Below are 26,715 nucleotides of genomic sequence, written 5' to 3'. Positions count from 1 at the left end.
ACATGTCAGAGTCCTAACATACTCATAATTCATCTCGGATTAACGTGAGCATTCTAATGAGATCAAATACGTCCTATCTGGGATACAAATTTCCAGAGAAAACCCTACTTCTTTACCAGACGGAGTTAGAAGCCCGAGTTTCAAGGGATGGGTAGATACACCGAGTGAGAATAAGAATATATATTTTCGTATTTCTAGCTTAAATCGTTTGCATAATATCTAACAAAAACTAAACAAAGAATCTTTCATGAATTTTTGGAGCCACTTTTCAGTTCTAGCTAGTGGAAGATTCTAACCTGGTCGTAAATACCGTTCGGCCATAAAACTCCCCCACACTCTCTGAGAAGGAAAGCCAGGAATTGGCAGCTACAAACTGTTACTCCAAGAAGGGGGGCTTAGCCCACGCAGGCTAGCAAGAGAACTACTTATGATATTTCATACCATATCGTGACACCCTACTTGAACGATTTTCTGTTTAAAGGAGCCGTCCCGCCGAGACTGCAACCAGAGTCTTCAGTTTACTCTAGATATCCTGGTCCATCTCAGCTAGATTATAAACAGAGAGAAGTTCTCCCTCACCTTTGCTCAGAGCCTGGATATTCTAGGTATACGGTTCGACACGACCCAAGCCCGTGTCTTCTTTCCAAAGGAGAAGGTTTTCATTACTGTGCCATGGGTTCCGTACTCTAAAGCGACCAGCTTCTCTCTGATATGGTCTTGCATATGAGTTCTAGGGGAAAGGGATTGTCGCCACAGAAGCTGTTCCTTTTGCCCAGTTCCATGCTCGTCCTCTTCAGTTGGCTCTCTGGTTGTCTCCCCGGATGATCCCGTGCTTCTACCTCTCAAGATGAGGCAGTCCCTCACCTGGTGACGCTGTCGGCATCAGTCCTATGAAGGAAGTCCTTTCTTCCTCTCTGGTGGCAGGTCTTCGCCACCGACGCCAGTCTCCTCATTTGTGGAGCCGTTTTTTCTTCGTCTCCCTGTTTTCATCCAAATATCCTGAAATGGGGCTCTCCGGACGTCGGCCTCATGGGGTCTCGGATAAACCACGAGGTTGCTTGGTTTGTAGCCAGGTCCCGGAACCAGCTACCCACCTAATTAGATTCCCTAGTAATATTGTGGTCACAATTCCAACTGCCTTATACTTTTCCTTCTCTCCCCTTGTCTCGAGAGTTGTGAAAAGGATAAAGGAAGAAGGGGTCCTTATATTCCTGATAGCTTCAGACTGGCCAAGAAGAGCCCTGTGAACATGTTCCTGGACGTCCCCTGGAAGCTTCCAGGCCATCCAGATTCTCTCTCCCTCTCCCCCTCCCCCTTCCCTCTAGGGAGGCTGGTTTTTTCCCATCTGGTCATTCAGGCGCATCCTGGTGTATCTACTACAAATACTGAAACACCTTCTTCTAGTGGAGTATGGACTGGGGTTGGTCCCCATGTCCTTTTTCTTTTCGTTCTTGGTTTTCTTCAAGGTGTGGCCCACCTGGCGCCTCCTTATTGTCTTCCAATAGATCCATGGATTTTTTATCCTCAGCTTTTACGCGCTGTAGCGCGCCACTGTTGAGTCCGTTAAAGACATCACATTTTTTCTATTGTCTGGGACAGTTGTCTTCTTAGTTAAATTACATCTATCAGGAGAGTTTCCGAGTTAGCGGCGCTGTCCTGCCGTTCCCCGCCCCTGATTCTATATAAGGACAAGGCAGTTCTCAGGCCTGTTCCTTCCTTTCTACCTGAGGTGGCCTTTTCATTTCTCATTGATGAAGACTTTGTCCTTCGTTCTGTGTCTCTCCGCTCCATCCCCTGGAGACGTCCCTCTACAAGCTGGATACCGTCACGGCTCTCCCGAGTCTACTTTTCAAGGGCTGCTCCCTTTCGCCAATCTGATGCCCTGTTCGTCATCTCCGAAAGTTACCTTAATGGGCTCCTAGCTTCTAATTTCACTATTGACGTGAGGTATTCCGCGTTCAGGACAAATTGCCTCTTCCGGCGGTGCAGGCTCTTCCGGGGGTGAAGGCTCACTCCGCTCTGCGGTGGGGGCCTCCTAGGTTTTTCGTTACCAGGTTTTTGCTTCCAGTTTGTAAGACCGCAACCTGGTCATCTTTACCGTTTTTTGCGGGGTTCATACCCATGCCTCGTCTGATGCAGGCCTGGGAAGGAAGGTGCTGCAGGCAACGGTTTTCCACCGACCGACCTGAGCTCATTTATTCCTTGGATCTTCCTGTTTCCCACCCTAGGGACTGCTTTGGGACGTCCCATGGTTACCTGTGTCCCCCAATGAAGCGATAAAGAGGGATTTTTGGTACTCACCGTAAAATCTTTCTTGGAGCCTTCATTGGGGGACACAGCACCCTCCCTAACTGTTTGTACCATTATTTGGTCTATGTGCCTTCTTTGTTGGATTGGTACATATGTTAAGCTTTTGGTTGCTTCTCCTACTGCTTTAACACTAACTGAGGTACTTTGCCTGTCGGGTGTATACTACGGAGGAGGAGCTAGTTTCCTTTTTTTGCGTAGTGTCAGCCTCCTAGCGACAGCAGCATACACCCATGGTTACCTGTGTCCCCCAATGAAGGCTCCAAGAAAGAGATTTTATGGTGAGTACCAAAAATCCCTCTTTTTCCGTTGATGCAGGAGTGTGAGGGCTTCTTTCTTTGCGTGGTCAGCTGACATTTTTATTGGTATAATTCTGAGGTACATACAACATTTTAATCACTTCTTACTTCATTTTTTTTTAAATAAGGGAACTGTGATTTTGATTTTCTCATTGGAATACCAAATGTGTTTATTTTCCTTCTGTGGGGGTGGGAAGTAGGCAATGATATGCAGGTATGTGAAGTTGCGTGAAGGTGTTAAAAGATAGATATAAATAGATGGAAAGTGCTTGTAACAGGCACCAACTTATCAATGTACTTTTCATAAAAAAAAAAAAAATTTCTCTCTATTTATTTTGCTTTGTTAACAGCTAATCGCCTAGGATACCGACCACTTCTGCAGTCTAGCTGTGGTGGCCAAACCTGCAGACAGTTTATAAGCTCTGTTGTACATAATCGTCAGTCAGATTGCTGGAGCACATTCGCCCTTGGCATTGTCAGTGCCGCCGGGCTCGTCAGTGCCCATGTTGTAGAGCGTCCTTAGTGGCAAAAGCGTAGAGTTCTGGCCGGCAGTGAACCAGTGACACTAGTATGAGCTGTCAATCAAGCAGGAATGCAATCCCCCTCGGCAAGTAGGAAAGGGAGTGGTGGGCTGCTGAAAAGAAATGATGGGACAGCACTTTTAAGAGGGTATCAAACTGTGGCAAACAAAGTGTATCCTTATACCATCTGTTCCTGCCAGTACCATGTACATGTACCCTTAGTTTGAGGGTTGGAGAAGAGATCATTGTCGACATGCAATGAAATAATATTTAGAAAGGAAAAAGAACCAAACTGTTATGTTAAATGTATAGACCTGAAAATGACATGAATGAGGTCGGCAGGTCCCCGCATAGGGTTGACAGCGTGTTCAACGGCTCCTTATTGAATTGTGTGGCAGCGCATGCTTTTATATGACATAGATGCCTTGGATGGAATAAGCCATTTTCCAATAATAAACATGAAATATTGAGGTGGTTTTTTTGGGGTTTTTTTTAACGATCGTGTTATTGTTCTATTTCAGATGGAGTTGGAAGCTCTCCGATCCATCTATGAAGGAGACGATTGTTTTAAGGAGCTCGGACCTACAGTGTTTCAATATCGGGTAATGTTGCTCTTCATATTGTTATACCTGTTAATTATGGGTTGCTCTATAAACCATTGCCAAAAAAAAAAATCTTTTTCAAGCTGTAGAAGAAAATATTGATCCAACTCCGACTATATATAAAGGGTTATTGTGGCTTCACTCACTTCTGCACTTGGAGGCGAGTGGGACTGGTGATGACATGGTGGTTGTGCACACGATCAGCAGGGATCCTGCATTTATCTTATTCTAGTGAATGGGAAAAGTGCACTGTCCCACTGTCCTATCCTAAATAATAGAACAAAGGTATGATCTCTGGCGATTACACACCCGTATCAGTAGGCGTTATACCACTAGCCCCACTCGCTTGCCCCCTAGAGGGTGGGAATATTTGAGAACCAAAAGTTTGATAAATCTTTCTCCTTTACTATTTTACAGGTTGGTGACATCGGGGACCATAAAGCCTTTCTTGTTGAATTATCATGGCCAGAAACTTACCCTGAAAGTGCCCCCAATATATCTATGAATGCATTTTTTAATAATCAAATGTAAGTCCTATATAATACACTTCTGTTTATTCTGGTATTTCTGTTCTTTTTATTCATTCTTATGTCTTCTTTAGTTCTCCAGCTGTGAAACAGTGCATTGTAAATAAGTTACAAGAGCAGGTGGAGGCAAACCTCGGTACATCGATGACGTACACATTATTTGAATATGCCAAAGACAATAAGGAAGAATTAATGGAGAGCCATCAACCATTCGGTAACAGTGTAGTAAGTATCACAGTGTTTTTTATTATTTGGGAAGTGACACAAGGAAATGATGTGAACTCCAGCACAGGTGATCACTTATTGACAGCTCGACCCGTACATCTACGTTCAAACATATTTTGAACATTCTAAGAAACTCTGGAGCGCTTCTGATACACCAAGGGATCCGTGTAATAAAAAATCAACTTGCAATTGGTGAATGGAAATAGCCAGCTTTCAATAGCAATACTCTTCAACCAAATGCTTCAGTCCATTTCTGGGACACCAACTATTCAGTCTCCATTTGTTGAAAATAAAAATTACATCTTGCAGAGCAAGGAGGGCAGATGGTTCAGGAGAATGATTAAAAAATATATGAAACTAACAGTAAGCAGGGCGTGCTGCCATGACTGTTTTTCTGTGAACGTCTTCATAGGAGACCATGATTTTTGCAATATACAGCAAACCCTCACAACACAGCCCCATCAGCCAAAAATTGAAAAGATTACATGTCTCGAAAAATGACGATAAAAGAAAAAAACAAGGCGCCCCCAATGTGTCTCACTATATATGAAAGAATAAAATTCTTTTGCAGGAAATGTGCTCACCTATTGCAGTTGTGAACCAAGGTCACAACTCCCATAAAGGCAAAACCGTAGCAGCAGGTCTCCAAAAAAATCCAAAAGGATATTGAGGGTAGTAGTCTTAGGCAAACTGAAGACCGCGCTCACGAGGTAGATTTAAGGTTTTTTATTGAAGCCTACGCGTTTCAAGAGCTTTCTTACTCTCTTCTTCAGGGCATATCCTTAAATCTACCTCGTGAGCGCGGTCTTCAGTTTGCCTAAGAAAAATGACGACACATGCAAAAAACATTTTACTTTTTTTTTTTATGTATACAAACTTCTGAAACAAAAAACAAAACAAAAAGACAATGCATGTTTGGTATCATCGTAATTATGCTGACCCAGAGGCTCATATTGCCAAATCATTTTTACTGCATAGTGAACACGGCAAATAAACAACTCAAAAAGCAATTGTGGAATTTCCAGTATACTACATGATCAAGTGAATGATGTCCTTCAGAAGTACAACTCATCTCTCGCAAAAAAATAAGCCCTCATACGGCGATGTCAACAGAAATGTAAAAAACATATGTCTCTCAGAAGACAAAAAGGTAAAAATGAATATGCAAAAAAAAAAAAACTGAAAGTCGCCTTGTCGAGAATGGGTTAAACATATACTTAGGCGATCACTGAACATGAGAGAACTACAACACGTACTCTACAACCATCCACTACAACCTGGGCGTCCCCGCTGGAATGTGGGTGTCCCCGCGTGTCTGCTGCAATGTGGGCGTATCCGCTGCAACGTGGGCGTCCTCGCGTGTCCGCTGCAACGTGGGCGTCCTCGCGTGTCCGCTGCAACGTGGGCGTCCCCGTACAGACACACCAGTATGTACACTACATAATTGTTCATGCAATTAAGTAACTGATTCTATTTCAGAGTCCTCCCATTTTATCATCTACAACTGTTTTGCGTTTGTTTGTTTTTTTTCCTATGTTGAAGCCTACAACAGCATTTACATTTATCATGGCCACATGTAAAAGATCCTTTTCATCGCAGTTCTCCCATTAGAGTGGGAGGGTGCTAATACATCCCTTATTGTGTGGATCCTTTTAAGAATCATTAACTGGTCATTTCCCATGTCTTCTATTCTTAATATATTATGTAGGCATATTTCCAGCCCTTTTTTTTTTTTTTTTTTTTTTTTTTTTTAAATTTTACATGAAAACTAAGTTTTTCTAAAAGGGCTTTAGAAGCTGGAAAGGTATGATTCTTAGATCATTGAATTTATTGCAACCAACGTGATTTAGATTTTTGTTTTTTTCTGTTTGTTCTTTGCTTGATTTTTTTAAAAAATATATTTGATTTATCTGTGTGTATTTTGTTTGTTTGTTTTTATTTTTATGTTCTAGACATTAATTGGAAATGACTGCACAATAGAATCAGCAAACACAACTCAATCTAGCAAAAAGAAAGACAAAAAAGAGCAGCTGACAAAAGCCCAAAAGAGGAGACTGGCAGATAAAACAGGTACGGTAATATGTAACGGAGATGTACATGACCTCCACAACTAGTGTTATCATGAAAAATGGCCTGGGCACCTGGTCATAACATGGTGGTAAGATTAGGGCATCCGCTCTGCTGGTATAGGGAATACTATATGCATGTTAAAGGGATTGTGCCACAAACAAAAGTACATTTTAATCAATAATCTTGGAATAATAATAATGTCCACAATTGGATGTGTTCAAATAAACTGTTCCTGTGCTGAGATAATCTTATAAATGTGTCCCTACTGTGTACTGTGTAATGGCTGTGTCTGGCCGCACAGGAACATGGTCTGATCCTACCACAGCTCCTGGGCAGGGGAGGAAGCAAAAGAGAGTATATAGACAGGATCGGATCACAGCCAATTATTGTTTTAGGTAAAATATTGTTTAAATACAGGCATTGAAATGTTTAACTTCACAGAAATAATCAGCTGTGACCCTGTGCTATCCTGTATTTGCTCTTTTACTTCCTCCCCTGCCCAGGAGCTGTGGTATGACCAGACCATGTTCCTGTACGGTCAGACTCAGCCATTACACAGTACACAACAGGGACATATTTATAAGATTATCTCAGCACAGGAACAGTTTATTTAACCTCATTCTGACGTTGGTCATAATACGCCCAAGTCAGAATCCCTCACTTTGATGTGCGCTCCGGCTCTGAGCCAATATCTTTCCCGACATATGTCAGGCTGTTTTGAACAGCTGACATGTGCCTCTAACAGCCGCAGGTGGAATCGCGATCCACCCTCGGTTGTTAACCTGTTAAATGCCGTTGTCAATCTCTGACAGCGGCATTTTTAACTCATGCCTCTGGGAAGCGCAACGGAAATCCCATCCATCTGTGACCCAGTCACGTGATCGCGGCTCACCAGCGGGTTGGCATGACAACCAGAGGTCTCCAGTAGGGTTGAGCGAAACGGGTCGGCCATTTTCAGAAGTCGCCGACTTTTGGCAAAGTCGGGTTTCATGAAACCCGACCCCTGTGTGGGGACAGCCATGAGGTCGGCGATCTTCTGAATCTGATATCGGAATTCCGATACCGAGTTCCGATATGTTTGCAATATCGGAAATCGGTATCGGAATCCATATTTAAGTGTAAAATAAAGAATTAAAATAAAAAATATTGCTATACTTACCCTCTGACGCGCCCTGGTACTAACCGGCAGCCTTCCTTCCTTAGAATCAGTGAGTCAATGACCTTAGATGACGTCGCGGCTTGTGATTGGTCGAGCGACCGCCAATGTGACCGCTCACGCGACCAATCACAATCCGCGACTTCACCGAAGGTCCTTCAAGCGCTGATTCTTAGGAAGGAAAACTGCCGGAAAGAAGCAGGGCGCGTCCGAGGGTGAGTATATGGGCTTGTTTCCATTTGCGAGAAACACGTCCGTGTCTCGCATGTGGAAACGAAGCTCTGGTGCCGGCACTCCGGAGCGGAGCGTGCGGCCGCATAGCAACACATGCAGCCGCACGCTCCGCTACGGAGTGCCGGCACCAGAGCTTCGTTTCCACATGCGAGACATGGACGTGTTTCTCGCAAATGGAAACAAGCCCTATACCTAATAGGAATATACTCACCCTCGGACGCGCCCTGCTTCTTTCCAGCAGCCTTCCTTCCTAAGAATCAGCGCTTGAAAGACCTTCGGTGACGTCGCGGCTTGTGACTGGTCGCGCGACCAATCACAAGCCGCGACGTCATCTAAGGTCCTTCACGCGCTGATTCTAAGGAAGGAAGGCTGCCGGTTAGTACCAGGGCGCATCAGAGGGTGAGTATAGCAATATTTTTTATTTTAATTCTTTATTTTACACTTAAATATGGATCCCAGGGCCTGAAGGAGAGTTTCCTCTCCTTCAGACCCTGAGAACCATTGGAAACCCAATGCACTGCATTGGGTTTCGTGTTTCGGCCGACCCCGACTTTTTTATAGGATCGGCCGATTTCACTCGACCCGACTTTTGAAAAAGTCGGGTTTCGTGAAACCCGACCCGATTCTATAAAAGTAAAAGTCGCTCAACCCTAGTCTCCAGCAAACCTCTATGGTTGTCGTAGCCAGATTGCTAGGAGTGCCACCCGGTGGTCGGCGGTCATAGCAAGTGAGCATTTCTGCTACATTCAGGCGAACCGATCATCGCCTCTATGTAGCAGAGCCGATCAGGCAACTGCAGCTTCTAGTCTCCCATGGAGATTATTGAAGCATGCAAAAAGTAAAGAAAAAATGTTTTTAAAAATATTTTAAAAAATGAGTTCAAATTATCCCCCTTTCACCCCATTCAAAATAAAACCTTAATAAAAAAAAATCAAACATACAACTTATTTAGTATCATCGCGTTCAGTATCGCCTGATCTGTCAAAATAAAAAAAAGAATTAACCAGATCGCTAAACAGCATAACGAGAAAAAGTCGAATTACGCTTTTTTTTTGGTTGCCGCTATATTGCAATAAAAGGCAATAACGGGCGATCAAAAGATCATGTCTACACGAAAATGGTATCCATAAAAACGTCAGCTTGGCACACAAAAAATAAGCCCTTCCCAACCTGAGATCATGAAAAATGGAGACGCTACAGGTCTCAGAAAATAGCGCCATTTTTTTTTTTTAACCAAAGATTGGATTTTTTTTTCACCACTTAAATAAAAAAATAACCTAGACTTGTTTGGTGTCTGTGAACTCCTAATGACCTGGAGAATCATAATGGTAGGTCAGTTGTAGCATTTAGTGAACCTAGCAAAAAAGCCAAACAAAAAACAAGTGTGGGACTGCACTTTTTTTGCAATTTCACCGCACGTTTTCCAGGATATGTTGAAACCAATGGTGTCGTTCAAAAATGCAACTTATCTCTCTAAAAACAAGCCCTCACAGGGACATATTTATGGAAAAATAAAAAAGATATGGCTCTGGGAAGGAGGGGAGCGAAAAACAGAAAGCGGACCGGGGCTTAAGGGGTTAAACCATTCCAATTTTGGAAAGTATTATTCCAAAAGCTGTTGATTAAAATGTACGATACTTTGTGGCACAACCCCTTTAAGTATAGATGAGCTTGTAGCTGTCAGCTGTTTATCCCTTTAATACTGCATTTGTCTCCTTGTACCTTTTTAGGACCAAGCTATTTTTTTTTTTTTCAGTTGATGCAGCTTTGCGAGCTTATTTTTTGCAAGATGAATTGTATTATTCAATGCCCCGATTGAATGGTAACTTTTTGTAGGGCAAATTGGAAAGGAATGGCTATTTCACCATTTTTTTAACCTGGTGGTTAAAATGACAAGTAACTTTATTCAGTGAAGTAGGATTGTTACCAAATAAATACATTATGTAATTGATGCGCAAGCCGCAATTGATCGTCCTCTTAGCTGATGGCATCCGTCGCCGGACTGGTGTGACGTCATTGTTGCGGATGCTGTCTGGTAAGAGTTCTCCGACTCCTGTCCAGTGGCCATTTAACACTGTCGTGGACTGGGATGTGCAAATTGATTTGCTCCACGTCTACGGAGCATTTTAGTCCTTTTCTGCACTAAAAACATATTTAAAAAAAAAAAATACTTTTAATTATCTGCACCCTGCAAGCAAAATATGTTGTTTTTTTGTTTTGTTTTTTAATATTAAACATAATGTTCCATTTATTTTTATCCTGTTGGAGGACTGCAGCCTGTGATCTCTTCTGTGTAATACATAGTTCTATGTTAGTGACGAGGCCTAATAGTCAGAGGCCTGTGGTGGACCAGCGGTTCTCTGCTAGCTCTCTGTGGCCATTGCCCATGTGACGAGCCTTTTCCCTCTGTCAAACATTTTAGATGGCACAGCCACTATTAACCAATGCAACTTCGCAAGAAAACGCTGTAAGGGATGAAAACCTATTTCGCTAAATCATTAGTTTCTATGCAGATTTCTAAGCCCTTTTACTATTTTACCTAAAATTATTTACTATCCTGTAAGTTTTTTTTATTTTTAGGAAGCAACTTTCTTGTTAACACTTTTGCAGCTACATACACCTGGCCATATACATGGTTGTAAAGTTATTGAAGTTATAAAAACTGAAATATATTCTCATAGCTAATAAGAAACCCACAAATAATTCTTTCCTCCTACACCTTTTAGACCACAAGGGGGAGCTACCACGTGGATGGAATTGGGTTGATGTAATTAAGGTAAATCTTGACCATCTTCTAATGTTTGGGAAATGGTAAAATATTTTCTTAGTTCTTATTTTATTGTTTCTCATTTCTTTCTTTATCTTGGCTGGTATTGACACGGCGGGGTCTGCGGTGCTACATTTTTCCAGCATGTAAGTATCAAGTCCATTAAAACCATTGTGTAATGTTGAGGGTTATATGTGCACCTTTTAGTGTGTATGTATATTATATTATGATATAATTTTTTTGTAAATATGAATGGTGCCTTCTTGTACTGTCACCTGCAGACATGACATAAACCAGATACTGTATAAATATCTTAAATGGACAAGACAATCACAGAGTTTGGTTTGAAGAAACTGTCAAGACTCACAACTGACGATTTGTCATATACTTGTCTGATCTCCGGCTTAGGCTAGGTTTACATTTTCCTGTTTTTTTCTGCAGTCAAAATCTGGTCTCTTGGCAGTAAAAAAAAAAAAAAAAAAAAAAAGTTGCAACCAAAACACAAGATTAGCAACATTTTTTGCTGTTTTCTTGCTGCATTTATGATGCCTTTTTCCAGATTCCAAAGTTCAGCTTTGCTTCCACCATACAAGGTGTTAGGGCACCAGTGCAAGAAATATGGATAACGTGAAACATTTTTGCAAAAAAAGGCAGTTTGATCAAATTATTTAAATTGACAGACAAAAAAAGGAAACAAAAAAAGGATTGCTTAAAAAAAAATAAAGTGCAAAATACATTAAATTAAAAAAGTGCCAGCCTCCGTGCTCGTGTGGCAATGCCAAGACATTATGTTTTATACTTGGTAAAATGACCAAAATAAATGTGTTTTACGTATAGTTGTACGAGCTTTTGCATTTCACCAAAATAAAGCAGTAAGAACGGATAACGGCGTTTTTGCTGTATTTTTGCACTTATTTATTTATATGGGTGAATAAAAGCTGCAAATACACTGAAATACCCAACATGCCGCAACTTAAAATAATGCAGCAGCTTTCCAATTTAGTTAGGAAAAAAGTGTGATTTCTGAACTCTCTTGTGCTGTAAAAAGTAGCTTTTAATTTGCATAAAAAATGCAGCAAAAAAAACTGCAAAAGCGCAACATGTGAACATAGCCTTACAGTGTGTTAGCGTCTGTTTAGATAACAGGTAGACTGCTGTTTTGCATTGATCCTGCAATGCTACATTTACATGAGCAGCATTAAGTCCTTATTATAAATCATGTATGACTCGCAGTACACATGCATAGTTCCTACAATGTCGTGGGTCTGCTTGGCTGCTAGGCTTTTTTTCTTTCTTGCTACTGGTCACTGTGCAGTACGTGGAGTCCAGATGTCCATTTCCAGAGTGTAAAGCACCAGAGCAAATGGAGTCAGCGAGAATACTGGGAGACGGTACAGTCACTGTCAAAGGTTTTAGGACTGACACAAATTTTTGGTTTTCACAAAGTTTGCTGCTCCGTTGTTTTTAGGTTTTTTTTTTTTTTGTCACACATCTCTTTGGTTGTTGAAGTACAATTATAAACATTTACAAACTTATTTTTTTTTTACACTTTTATTGACAAATACATGAGTCAATGTTTATAGCGTTGACCTTTATTTTTCAAGACACCTGTACTTTTCCCCGGCAGCTGGATATCGGCTTCTGGACCAAATCCTGACTGATGATCTCTCGTTCTTACCTAATCAGTGCTTGGAGTTTATCACAATTTCTGTATTTTTGTTTGTCCACCCAATTTTCAAGGATTGACCCCAAGATCTCCGGTCTCCTGGCCATTAACCCAAAATGTCAATGTTTTATTCACCGAACCACTTATCGCTTTTGCCTTTTAATATGGTCTCCATCTTATTGGAAAAGGCATTGTTCATCACCAAATTGCTCCTGGGTTGTTGGGAGAATCTGCTCTTGGAGGATGTTTAGATACAATTTTATATTCATGGCATTATTCTTATAGGCAAAATTGTGAATGGACCTACTCCCTTGTATGAGTAGTCCCCACACATGAATGGTCTCCGGATGCTTTATTGTTGGCAGACATAAGACTTATGGTAGCAAACACCTTTTCTTTTCCGGAACATGATTGTTCCTGATGTCTCAAACAGTCTCAAAGTGTTGTCACCAGAGAAATTACCATTACCCCAGTTCTCTGCATTCCAATCCATATACTTCATAGATAATGTCAGTTGGTCCTTGATGGTTTTCTTGGAGAGAAGTGTCTCCTTTACTTTCATTCTTGACACCAGGCCAGCCTCTGAAAGCCTTCACCCCATTGTGCAGATGCCCCGACACCTGCCTGCTGCTATTCCTAAGCAAGCTCTGCACTTGTGTTGAATCCTCTTTAGCAGACGGTTCTGGCACTTGCTGGACTTTCTTGGACACCTTGAAGCCTTCTTCACAGCAAGAAGTTCTTGATGATCTAATAAATGGGTGATTTTACATTTGCAATTCATCTGATCACTTTTCATAACGATTTAGAATGAATGCAAATTGGCATTTTTGAAAATTGATGGCGTAAACCTTCTCAAAAAAATAAAATAAAATTGTGTTCACCTCAAAAACATTCTAGCCACAACTGAAGCGTGAAGGATTGTAAGTGTAACTCTGAACTATAATTCAGTCTGTAACTTGGGATCCATACAAAGATTCCCTCTGCTTTTCATGTATATTAGTGACCTGATTGTTTGCTAAGGAAAATACTATAATTTTCTAATCTACGCAATGTGTTTCTAGCCTGTGAGCGGCACATGGCACAAGTTTTCCTCATGAGTTTCTAGGTAAAACTACTCGAGAGTTAAAATTGAGACTAGTCAGCATCCTTAGAGAAAGTTAGTATTCTGCAGAAGAACATTTTCCCCAAACCTGTGGAATAATTGTTCCTGCTCAGCTTTTCTTTGCTGGTTATTGCACTTTATTATGTAGTGGAAGATTTCCTGACCAGTTCTGTATTTTGTATTTTAGCTGTCCAAAACTGGCTCCACCGAGGATGACTAGACGTCATGAAGAGTCTTTTTAATAACATGCTACGTGACTGCAGGTCGTCATCTTCAGTTTTTTTTCTTATATTACTTTGGTAATTTATTATAAAAGTCACATTTTATAAGAGAAGCCCCTTTTGTAGGCTTTCTGTTTAATAAAGATGTGCCGTGTTCTTGTATTTTATGCACACAAGACTATTTGTCCCTTTTATGAGTTTGTGAAGATAAACTGAATGATGTGTGAGAGATTTACGAACGAGGTGTGGAATAGATAGTCCTACTATGGGGAATCTGTCACCAAGGTCATCCGCCTGTGTTGTCATCAAATCCCTAGTTACCTTCTACAGTGTTGAAGTCCTCTCCATCATGTGTATCCCTGATATTTATAAGCTGTGGCTCCCCTGCACTTCTGTCACTCGTAGGCGGCTATTGTCCTATGTACAGTAAAGGCAGAAAGCTGTCAGTCAACGCCGAATGGGTGTGGAGTCCCGCAGCTTAGGAATAGGAGCAGAGCTGGGGATTTCATGAGAATGTCTGAAAGTGGTGCAGCACTAGAATCCGAGCCTTTGTCACGACTTTATGCAGCCCTTAGGACGTCCGTGATTTTTCTTGTATGTGGGGAAAAAAACACCGATTTTCATAACGTTTTGGATTGGCTTTTCATCACTGTTAGGTCAGTGTGTCCTCTGTGATTTTCTTGTATGAAGAAAAAACAAAATACCGCACACAGATGGCAATGTGTGCTGTATGATTTTTCATTGACTCGTATGAGTGGTTTTGATCCATGACGAGACCCAACTTGAATTGGTATGTGCTCTGTCTGTGAAATACACAGGTAAGGGTACCAAATGGAACTCTAGCATAAGCTTAGCAACAGATTATGGAATTCTTATAGAATTCATGATTTATTTATTTTTTGTTGCATATATTATGAACAGGGTTTTCTGGTTCAGACAGCTCCTTGTCATTTGCTGTATTGATTGGGATGCCCTCTAGTAAACTGAACATAGGTCTGCTCTGGAGGACTGGGCAATGAAATATATGGTTTCAGACGGACAGTGTGTTACAGTAATGTACTAAGAATGAGCATTCAGGCTTCCTTGTGATTTCAGTGTTTAAAGAGCTCCACATTAGGGGACCTAGCAAAACCAGGCAACCTTTTTAAAGGCATATTAATATAAAATTGTATTGTGCAGAATCAACATCCATTTTTCTATTGGCTATGTGTGAACACCCTCAATATTCAGATCAAAATCTTACTTAAAGGGGGGTATTCGCAAGTTGTTTCTTGAGCAGTTTACAGCGCTTCAGTCTCCTTAAGGTACCGTCACGCTGCAGCGATCTAGACAACGATGCCGATCGCTGCAGCGTCGCTGTGTGGTCGCTGGAGAGCTGTCACATAGACAGCTCTCCAGCGACCAACTATGCGAAGTCCCCTGGTAACCAGGGTAAACATTGGCTTACTAAGCGCAGGGCCGCGCTTAGTAACCCGATGTTTACCCTGGTTACCAGCGTAAACGTTAAAAAAAAAAAAAAAAACACTACATACTTACATTCCGGTGTCTGTCCCCCGGCGTTCTGCTTTCCTGCACTGACTGTGAGCGCCGGCTGGCCGTAAAGCACAGCGGTGACGTCACCGCTGTAATCTGCTTTACGGCTGGCCGGCGCTGACAGTGCAGGGAAGCAGAACGCCGGGGGACATACACCGGAATGTAAGTATGTAGTGTTTGTTTGTTTTTTTACATTTACACTGGTAACCAGGGTAAACATCGGGTTACTAAGCACGGCCCTGCGCCTAGTAACCCGATGTTTACCCTGGTTACCAGTGAAGACATCGCTGAATCGGCGTGTGTGAAATGTCTGCGGGAGATCCAGCGACGAAATAAAGTTCTGGACTTTCTGCTCCGACCAGCGATATCACAGCAGGATCCAGATCGCTGCTGCGTGTCAAACACAGCGATATCGCTATCCAGGACGCTGCAACGTCACGGATCGCTAGCGATATCGTTGTTAAGTTGGCCAGTGTGACGGTACCTTTAACGACCAGTCTTCTAGGCAACAAGCTGTATAGTGTAAGGTAATATAGATAGAAAAAAATCAAGTCGGTTGCAAACTTGCTTAGTTTAATTCTGCCTAACTAAAGCAATTTAATAACATGAGATTATCTGTTTAACGATTTCTGCTCCTGACAACATCAGTGGTACCAGAGACGTTTGTATCCAAATAATGTGATAACTATGACAACCAACATTTCATTGCCATGATCAGTGACTGGCTGCCAAAGTTACATGCTTGTCTTGCTGCAACAGAAATTATGGAGACTGGCAGCGATTCTGGGAATCATTAATGGAATGGCGAAGGATCAGTAGGGTGGTTATACTAATAGATGTATAACTAGATGGAGACCCGATGCTACTGCATCGGGAGGGCGGTAATGTCACAATGGGGGCAGGCTTTGCAGCGTTGAGAATCCCCTCATGTACTCGCCCACCTATCCACTCTCTTTCCCCATGTGCTCTCCCCCTTGCCTGCTCTTTCTCCACGGCGTATACAGTGTGTGTGTGTTCCTCTGGTGGTACCACGCAAGAGGCTGGTACCACAAGCAGTTTCCATATTGAGACACCCATCATTTGGGTCCAATATGGAGGTCGGTGAACCTCCGCCACAGGATGTGAAGACATTACAAGGTAAGAATATATTAAGATTTTTTTTTTTAACTTGCTAGATGGTTTACAAAAGAAATTGTGGTGGTGGACAATACCTTTTGGGCTATGTGCACACGTTGCAGAATTGCCGCGGAAATTTCCGTTGCAACTCTGCAACTCCCTGCTACGGGAAATATGCATGCAGAATTGGCATGCATATTGCCGCTAAACATTTGTTCTGACATATGCACAGCACATCTGCAGCGTCAGGCTACTCAATATGTTACTTTCATCCATTAAACTATTTACAGTGCCATTTCCTTAATTCCTTTCATTCTGTCTGGAGGACATCATTCCTGTACATGCCATACAATGCCACACTGGTCTGTAGTAACTGTGGACATCTTGTCCATATATGCATTCGAGCACCTTATCACTGCATAGGAGCACTCCAGGTCACATCTTAAATGGAACCTGTCGCCATTTTTTTTTTTTTTGCTTCTAAACCATGCTCATCACCTTTAAGGTCATAAGAATGTGATTCCTGCATCTCCTTTATATCCTCAGACGTGCCCCTGCAAACCTGAGAAGCAGTGTTTTATACGTGTTTCCAGATTGTAGTCCATGCCGCCTCAGTCCCTTCAAACGCTGTCTCTTCTAAATGAATGTAAGTGGATGATGTCTCTCTGTCAACCACATCGTGCCCGAGGTCTCTCGCCTGCGCAGTTGAAGCACTGGTTCTTCAATAATACACAGTGAGGCGCTCCTGCACAGCTATCCGATTCCACTGCACAGGCTGACACTTTACTCTCAATCCTATCCTAAGGTCATTAATAAAGAAATTAAAAAATCAGTCCTAGCACAGATCCCTGAATCCCAGATCCATTTTCTTGAATTTTAACCCCTTCCCGACCTTTGACGTACCCAGTATGTCATAGTTTGAAAGTAATTCCCAACCTATGATGTACTTGGTAAGTTATGGTGATTTTACACACCCAGCTCTCCCTGCCAGGAGCGGTGCCCGCACTGCTTCCGGCAGATTAGCCTCTTAAATGCTGTGACCGATATCAATGACTGCATTCAGAAGGCAGGGAGGGGGCTCCCTCTGCCCACCGATCGGCACCCCCACAATGTTATTGCAGGGGCACAATCGTTGCCATTGTTACCCGATGACATGACGACATCCGGGGCACCAGGCTACTGCAAGCTCCATAGACTATGGACAGATCACGGTCTAAGGAGCTTGTGTCAGTGCAGCACCGACCATTATAAGCCATTGCAATACTCCTGCACTCCAATGGTTTATAACGGCGATCAGATTGCTGAAAGTCAAAGCCTCGTGGAGGGTTATATTTTGTATTATGTAAAAATAAAAAAATACATGTTCGATATCAGTGTCCGGATAAACCCGCCCCATAAATCTATCACACTACTTAATCCCTTCTGTGAATACCATAAAAAACAATGCTTTTTTTAACATGCTGTCGAACAAAAAGTGGAAAAAAACACTATCAAAATAGTGAATGTAAATAAAAATTGTATAGCTGAAAACATCATCTTGTCCCGCAAAAAAACAGCTGTATAGCTGCTTATCAGTGGAAAAGTAAAAAAAAAAAAGGTTATCGCTTTATTTTGAGAGCTATAACAATTATTTTTTCTATAAAATAGTTTTTGTCTGAAAGCGACAAAACATAAAAAAGATCAATTTTACCACAGGCCGAACGGCAAAAAAAAAGCCAAAAGAACAATTCCAGAATTGCTAGTTTTTGTTCATTCTGCCTCCCAAAAATTAGAATAGAAAGCGATCAAAAAATGTCATGTGCCCAAAAATACCATTAAAAATGTCAATTCATCCCGCAAAAAACAAGCTGTCACATGACACTGTCAGCTGACATATTGAAATATTATAGCTCTCAAAATATGGGCCAGTTTTTTTTTTTTATAAAAAGTGTCTTTTAGTGTGTGACTGCAGCCAAACAGAAAAAAATATATATAAATCTGGTATCGCTGTAATTGCACCAACCTGGAGAATAAAGTCGTCTAATCACTTATACCACACGAGGAACAGCGTAAAAAATAAATGAAACCAATTTTCACCCTGCTGTTGATTTGTTCATTCTGCCTCCCACAGATCGCAGTAAGCCTCTACTCCCATTTATCCTTTGCTCTATGTTGAGCGCTTACACCATGGTTTACGTGTAAATCTGAACTACGTGATTCAGATGGAACCCCCAGTAGAAGATTCCCTATAATGAGGCAGATGAGGGCACTGTAGACTGTAAGCCCCGAGGGATCCATTCACTATAATGAGGCAGCAGCGTTACTCTGGACTCCATCTGGCCTCTATTCAGCATTGTCCTTCTTTTCAAAAGTGCCCAAAACTGAAAATCTTTGGTGGAAGTTGAAGAAAATGGTCCATGACAAGGCTCCAACCTGCAAAGCTGATCTGGCAACAGCAATCAGAGAAAGTTGGAGCCAGATTGTTGAAGAGTACTGTCTGACACTCATTAAATTCATGCTTCAGAGACTGCAAGCTGTTGTAAAAGCCAGAGATGGTGCAACAAAATACTAGTGATGTTTTGGAGTGGTTTTTTTTGTTTTTCATGATTCCATAATTTTTTCCTCAGAATTGAGTGATTCCATTACTATCACATAACTATCACATTTTTTTATTCTTGATTTCTTTTAGTATTTTCTAAAGCCAGAAAGTTGCCATTTGAAATGTCTTTAGTTTTGTGCCATGTCTGTGATCTGCTTTTTTTCTACAAAATTAAACAACTTAATGAACATTCTCCAAGGCCGGCGATTCCATAATTTTTGCCAGGGGTTGTACAATGTATTTGTCACTAGAAAGTACTGGGAACTCTACAATGGCAGTTTGCAATTTTCACTGAGCAACATCCACTGCAGCTTGTTTCAGGAAAACAGCCATGGACTCAAAATCGTTAGTATACCAGTAGATAAGTTCCCTAAGGCTGGGGTCACACTTGCGAATGTGATGCAAGAAACTCGCGCAAGTCTATCGCATCAATCCCTGACACTGCCGCCGGCACTCAGGACCAGAGTGTGTGGCTGCATAGAAATACATGCAGCCGCACTCTCCGATCCGAGTGCCAGCGGCAGTGCCCCGGGTATTGATGCGAGAGACTTGCGCCACACTCGCAAGTGTGACCCCAGCCTAAGGGATATAATTTTCCAAAATTGGGTCACTTGAAGGGGGATTCCGCTCCTCTAGCACTTAGGAGCTCTGTATAATGGAATCCGCAAACTATTCTAGGAAAGTCTAAGCTCCAGGAGGCAAATTGCGCTCCGTACCTCCCGAGTCTCGACGAATTGCTAAGCAGTACTGTACAGCCATATATGGGGTATTACCAAGTTCAGTAGAAATTGAGGGACAAATTTTGGTGTAATTTTTACCCATTTACCCTCGTGAAAATGTAAAATCTGGGGCTAAAACAAAATGGTGGTAAAAATGTAATTATTTTTTCTTCACTGTCAAATGGTATAAAATTCTGTGACACATCTGTAGTGTCAATATGATCACTGCACCCCTAGATTAATTCATTGAGAGATGTACTTTGTAAAATGGGGTCACTTCTGTGGGTTCTGCTGTTGTGGCACCTCAAGGGCTCTTCCACTGGGATATGGTACCCCCATAAACGCAAAATCTGCATTATAATATGGCATTCCATCCTCTCCGAACTTTGTACTGGGCTTGAATACTATTTCCCGATTACATGAAGGGTATTGGCGCACTCGGGAGAAATTTTTAGAACAAATCGAGGTCCTTTTTTTTTTCTACCAGCCCTTAGAAAATTTAAAACTTGGGGCTAAAACAACATTTTAGTGGTAAAATTGTAATTATTCTTTCTTCACCACCCAATGGTATAAAATTCTGTGAGGTACATGTGGTGTCAATATGATCGCTGCACCCCTAGATGAATTCATTGTGGGTGTACTTTGTAAAATGAGGTCACATATGGGTGATTTCTTCTGTTCTGGCACCTCGGGGGCTCTGCCAAAGTGACATGGCACCCTCAAACCAGTCCAGCAAAATCAGAACTCCAATATGGCGCTTGTTCCCTTCTGAGCTTTGCATTGTGCCTCGAAAGTAGTTTTCCCGCACATATGGAGTATTGGTGACACAACTCTGGGTTAAGGGCATAAAAATAAAAAGTTTGAACATTGCAACATTTTCAAAATTTCCCGTTTTCTTTTTTTTTTTTCATGAAGTACAATATGCCACAAAAAACAGTCTCAGAATTAGTGGGATCATTTGAAGCATTCCAGAGTTATTACCATATAAAGTTACACTAATTAGAATTGTAAAATGTTGCCTGGTCATGAAGGTGAAAACAGGCTTGGGGTTAAAGGAGTTAAACTAATGTTTATAGGGGTCTTAAGATTGTTGCCAACCACTACTTTAATGTGTATGGCTGCATTAGATGCAGTATAACTTATAACAAGCAACAAACTGGAGCTTCATGCTGCCTGAATCATGAGTAGGGGCACCGCTATCATGAGGCAAGCTGAGCCCTTTGCTTCAGGCGGCAGTCCTCACTAAAAGACAGGGGGCAGCAGAGTGGCGGTCAGAACACGTGGTGCCGACTCTCCATAATCCCTGACATTTGCGGAGTGTCACTAGTGCGGTGTGCGCGCCCCTGCTCACAACCCACAACCTATTGGCTGCTCTGCGCACAGGACCTGTGATGAGGTCACAGGAGGGGAGGAGTCAGGGGTCACATGATCGTGACCTCCATGGATTGCAGGACTCTGCTGTGCTGGTTGCCATGGTAAGCTACCTTATGTGTGGGGTCAGGAGGGGTTTACAGTGTGGATGTAGCAGAGCCGTGTGCGGAGCTCAATGTGTATGAGTTGTACGGAGGGGAGCCATGTGTGTATGAGGTGAGCAGAGCCGTGTGTGTATGAGGTGTTCGGAGCAGAGCCGTGTGGATGAGGTGAGCGGAGCCGCGTGTGGATGAGGTGTACGGAGCGGAGCCGCATGTGGATGAGGTGTATGGAGCGGAGCCGCGTGTGTATGAGGTGTATGGAGCGGAGCCGCGTGTGGATGAGGTGTACGGAGCGGAGCCGCGTGTGTATGAGGTGTACGGAGCGGAGCCGGGTGTGTACTAGGTGTTCGGAGCGGAGCCGGGTGTGTATTAGGTTACGGAGCGGAGACGGGTGTGTATTAGGTGTATGGAGTGGAGCCGGGTGTGTATGGAGCGGAGCCATGTGTGCAAGGTGTACTGAGCGCAGCCGTGTGTGTAGGAGTAACTATGTGTGGCCATTATACGGTACGCAGTATCATGTGCGGCCATTATACAGTAATGAGCACTGTGTGTGGCCATTATACATTATGGAGCATCATGTGCGGCCATTATACAGTATGGAGCATCATGTATGGGCAATATACAGTATGGAGCACTGTGTGGCCAATATACAGTATGGAGCATCATGTGTGGCAATTATACAGTATGGAGCATCATGTGAGGCCATTATACAGTATGGAGCATCATGTGAGGCCATTATACAGTATGTAGTATCATGTGGGGCCATTATACAATATGGAGCATCATGTGGGCCAATTATACAGTATGGAGCATCATGTGGGGCCATTATACAGTATGGAACATCATGTGGGGCCAATATACAGTATGGAGCATCATGTGGGGCCAATATACAGTATGGAGCATCATGTGTGGCCATTATACAGTATAAAGGATCATGTGTGGCCATTATACTGTATGGAGCAATATATGGGGCTCATTATTCTGTATGGAGCACTGTGGTGCCCAGAATACTGTATAGAGGACTATACTGTTATGACCTATTGTAGAATGTACAATAGTTAGCACTCATGTAATGTATGGGGGGCTGTATATGAGATGGGAGCCCTATAGGGGGGCTGTACTGTATATGTGTTTGGGGGGGATGCCGTTTTGAAGTTTGCCTCAGGCAGCAGTGTGGCTAGGTTCACCCCTGATCATGAGCAGCATGAATCAGACACTGATGGTCTTATTGCAGCTGTGCATTTTTTAACACAAAATGCAACTAAATTTCAAAGACAAGATACTTTGAACAACCAGCAGCTTTTCCTCATCCCACTCCCCTACACTGAAGGGTTTCTCTCTATGTGCATGTACTGTATAATGAGAGACTGGTCCACATGGTTTGGAGTTGCCTCTTGGAGTAATCATCTGAGATACATGGTTCCTGGCAGCTCTTCAAAGTAATCTCAGCAGCAGGAGTCTCCAGTCATGTTCCCTTTAAATATTATATTTAGTTTTAAGGTGAAGAGTAGTGATGAGCTAATATACTCGTTACTCGAGATTTCCCGAGCACGCTTGGGTGTCCTCAGAGTATTTTTTTACTGCTCGGAGATTGTTTTCTTCGCCACAGCTGGATGATTTACAACTACTATCTTGCTTTATTACATGTGGGGATTCCCTAGCAACCAGGCAACCCCCACATGTACTTAGCCTGGCTAGTAGCTGTAAATCATTCAGCTAAGGTGATGAAAACTAAATCTTCGAGCACTAAAAAAATACTTGGAGGACACCCGAGCGTGCTCGGGAAATCTCGAGTAATGAGTATATTCGCTGAAGTTCCCCCACAAAGACATGGTGGAGATAGGGTTGCCCTATTGAAAAAACGAGAGGCCTATTGGATACATACCTTAGAGACCCTTTCTCCCAAAGGGTTGAATAGGGAATATGACCTGTTAGCCTTTGTATAGATCAATGGGGTATATTTTGAGTGTTTTCTAACTGCCCTTATATATTTTGTGTGGTTTCTAACTGCCCTTTTCTATTTTTTAGAGTCGGCTCTATTGACCCTGAACTTCTCACTGGCACTCACCACTTCGGTTGATACACCTCGATCCACCTGCATGTATTTTGTGTTACTGTGTGTCTACCCCTTTTTTTTCCTTACAGTAACCTATAACTATTCTATGGATTTTATATCTCATCCCTGTATGTCCCATTTTGCTCTTCTTACTGCGAGTCTATTTGCCTACGTCTGGCATCCTCTAACATAGTCCTAGTCACATGTAGCATTCTGCTGAACCCGACATTCACTAGTGACACGCAAGCTCCTGGCCCCTGGAACGCACCGCCATAGCGGTGACGTCACTAGCACAGCGCTCCCTCCTGTACACGCCTACCTAGCTGCGGGACACACCTTCTACATGCGTTACCACCTCCCGGCTTTCACCGCCGCTGACTGGACACACCTCTTCCGGTCCACAGCGCGGCTCACCGCCACAACACCAGCCGGTATATAACGTGCAGCGGCGTGATAGGTTACTGACAAGCGGTGGACTCCGCGTCATGCCACACGCCAGCGGTAAGTCTGACTCATCCACAAGTATAAGCACGAGTGTATCCTCGGCAGCTTGGTCACTTACTTTGTGCCCATCCTCCCCACAGGCTGCTGCGCACATCTCCAACTGTAACAGGGGTAGGCAATTACTTCCTATATCGGTGGCAGCTCTTCACCAATTACACATTATACATAAGAGTGTTATTTTTACATTTCAGAGGAACCCCCCCCCCCCCCCCTTTTTGGCTCACAGAAGCATACATTCACCATAGACAATTCCTCCTATATGGTATGTCTTCCTTTTTTCCTCTTTTTCCTTCCTCTTACCGCATGTACTGTGCCATAACTGGTTGTCTCCATATGTATTTTTCATAAACATGATATGTTTTTCTACTCGTGTTTTTTATACATTATATACCATCTCCCATATACGTCCATGCCATCTGTATGTTGACAAATTTGATATTGTAAATACTTTATTTTGGTTGTACACCATTTTTTTTCTTTTTTCTTCTTTCTTCTGTACATTTATTATTTTCCATCTCGCTTGTATTAACAGTAACTGAGGAAGGTCAGACTTATGACCGAAACGTTTTGTTGCTGAAAATTAAAAACCGCTTTCACACATAAGTTGAGTGCCAGGTTTCATTATACAAATATCTGGGTGTTGGAACCTACCAGGGCACCACATCGCATAAGCTGTGCACACGTTTCCCTACTCTGCTCTCAAAAACAGCCTGATTTACACTGACACAGGAGGTAATTGTCCCCACAGCTGATCAGCTCCGGTGATCTCCCTTACGGCACCACTGCTGCATGAGAAAGTTCTCACAGAGCGGTGGTGCCATAACTGAGATCACCGAAGCTAATCAGCTGATGAACTTGTGTGACCTCTCTCAAGGCACTGCTGGAATGATGATTCGCCTGTCAGTGTGTAGTCGGCGGCTGGTTAGAGCAGTCACATCTCCTGATGTGACTGTTCTACAAGTGAGATCGCCATGGGACACTCTAAATTACATGGACTGTGGCAGACAGGAGGGTATATGGTGCTTTATTATTTTTGATTGTTTACAGAAAACATAGGCATTAGGGATTGTGCGTTAAGGTGAGTATATTTTGTTTCTTATTTTTATTTGCATATATATTTACTTATTTTACATGTTGTGTTTTTTTTTCTTTTTAACCCCTTCACCCCGAAGCCTGTTTTCAACTTCCTGACCAGGCCATTTTTTTTCCAATTCTGACCACGGTCACTCTATGAGGTCTGAACTCTGAAACGCTTCAACGGATCCTGGTAATTCTGAGACTGTTTTCTCGTGACATATTGTACTTTATGATAGTGGTAAAATTTCTTTGATATGACTGGCGTTTATTAGTAAAAAAAAAAAGGAAATTTGGCGAAAATTTAGAAAATGTTGCAATTTTTAAACTTTTAGTTTTTATGCCCTTAAATTAGAGACTCATATCATACAAAATAGTTAATGAATAACATTACCCACATGTCTGCTTTACATTAGCACAATTTTGGAAACATAATTTTTTTTTGTTAGGAAGTTATAAGGGTTAAAAGTTGACCAGCAATTTACCTTTTTTTTTTTAAGGGACCACCTCACACTTGAAGTGACTTTGAGGGGCCTATATGACAGAAAATGCCCCAAAAGTGACACCATTCTAAAAACTGCACCCCTCAAGGTACTCAAAACCACATTCAAGAAGTGTATTAACCATTCAGGTGCTTCACAGGAATTTTTGGAATGTTTAAAAAAAAATTGAACATTTAACTTTTTCACAAAAGTTTTACTTTAGATCCAATTTGTTTTATTTTACCAAGGGTAACAGGAGAAATTGGATGCCAAAAGTTGTTGAGCAATTTTTCCTGAGTACGCTGATACCCCATATGTGGGGGTAAACCACTGTTTGGGCTCATGGCAGAGCTCGGAAGGGAAGGAGTGCTGTTTTGACTTCTCAATGCAAAATTGGCTGGAATTGAGATCGGACACCATGTCGCGTTTGTCGAGCCCCTGATGTGCCTAAACAGTGGAAACCCCCCACAAGTGACACCATTTTGGAAAGTAGACCCCCTAAGGAACTAATCTAGATGTGTGGTGAGCACTTTGAACCCCCACGTGCTTCACAGAAGTTTATAATGTAAAGCCGTAAAAAAAAAATCATTTTTTTTCACAAAAATGATCTTTTCGCCCGCAATTTTTTATTTTCCCAAGGGTAACAGGAGACATTGGACCCCAAAAGTTGTTGTGCAATTTGTCCTGAGTATGCTGATACCCCATATGTGGGGGTAAACCACTGTCTGGGCGCATGGCAGAGCTCGGAAGGGAAGGAGCGCCGTTTGACTTCAATGCAAAATTGGCTGGAATTGAGATCGGACACCATGTCGCGTTTGGGGAGCCCCTGATGTGCCTAAACAGTGGAAACCCCCGCAAGTGACCCGATTTTGGAAAGTAGACCCCCTAAGGAACTTATCTAGATGTGTGGTGAGCACTTTGAACTCCCAATTATTTCACTAAAGTTTAGAATGTAGAGCCGGGAAAATTAAAAAATCATTTTTTTTCCACAAAATGATCTTTTAACCCGCAATTTTTTATTTTCCCAAGGGTAACAGGAGAAATTGGACCCCAGAAGTTGTTTTCCAATGTGTCCTGAGTACGCTGATACCCCATATGTGGGAGGGAACCACCGTTTGGGCGCATGGCAGAGCTCGGAAGGGAAGGAGCACTGTTTTGGAATGCAGACTTTGATGGAATGGTCTGCGGGCGTCACGTTGCGATTGCAGAGCCCCTGATGTACCTAAACAGTAGAAATCCGCACAAGTGACCCCATATTGGAAACTAGACGCCCCAAGGAACTCATCTAGATGTGTTGTGAGAACTTTGAACCCCCAAGTGTTTTGCTAATTTTTATAACGCAGAGCCGTGAAAATAAAAAGCATTTTTTTTCCACGAAAATGATATTTTAGCCCCCAATTTTTTATTTTCACAAGGGTAACAGGAGAAATTGGACTGCAGAAGTTGTCCAATTTGTCCTGAGTACGCTGATACCCCATGTGTGG

The 26,715-nt window shown here is 42.4% G+C and overlaps 1 protein-coding gene across 2 annotated transcripts in view; it reads left to right on the top strand.

Annotated features, from left to right (window-relative positions):
- Positions 1 to 24,278, top strand: part of RWDD4 (RWD domain containing 4) — a 36,895-nt gene extending 12,617 nt beyond the window's left edge. Inside the window, exons 2-8 of one of the 2 annotated variants that reach the window (XM_069744285.1) lie at positions 3,649 to 3,729; positions 4,147 to 4,256; positions 4,331 to 4,481; positions 6,434 to 6,551; positions 10,668 to 10,854; positions 13,664 to 13,739; positions 23,144 to 24,278. In XM_069744285.1, coding sequence (XP_069600386.1) covers positions 3,649 to 3,729; positions 4,147 to 4,256; positions 4,331 to 4,481; positions 6,434 to 6,551; positions 10,668 to 10,756 — 549 coding nt within the window. In that variant the 3' untranslated portion in view covers positions 10,757 to 10,854; positions 13,664 to 13,739; positions 23,144 to 24,278. Of the gene's footprint in view, positions 1 to 3,648; positions 3,730 to 4,146; positions 4,257 to 4,330; positions 4,482 to 6,433; positions 6,552 to 10,667; positions 10,855 to 13,663; positions 13,860 to 23,143 lie in introns of those variants that run through there. The other variant, XM_069744284.1, reaches the window with a different exon arrangement.
- Positions 24,279 to 26,715: the final 2,437 nt, after the last annotated feature.

This window comes from Ranitomeya imitator, chromosome 1 (genome assembly GCF_032444005.1).
Source record: "Ranitomeya imitator isolate aRanImi1 chromosome 1, aRanImi1.pri, whole genome shotgun sequence".
Classification (NCBI taxonomy): domain Eukaryota; kingdom Metazoa; phylum Chordata; class Amphibia; order Anura; family Dendrobatidae; genus Ranitomeya; species Ranitomeya imitator.
Note: the sequence above shows the minus strand (reverse complement) of the source record. Positions and strands in the feature narration are given on the sequence as shown.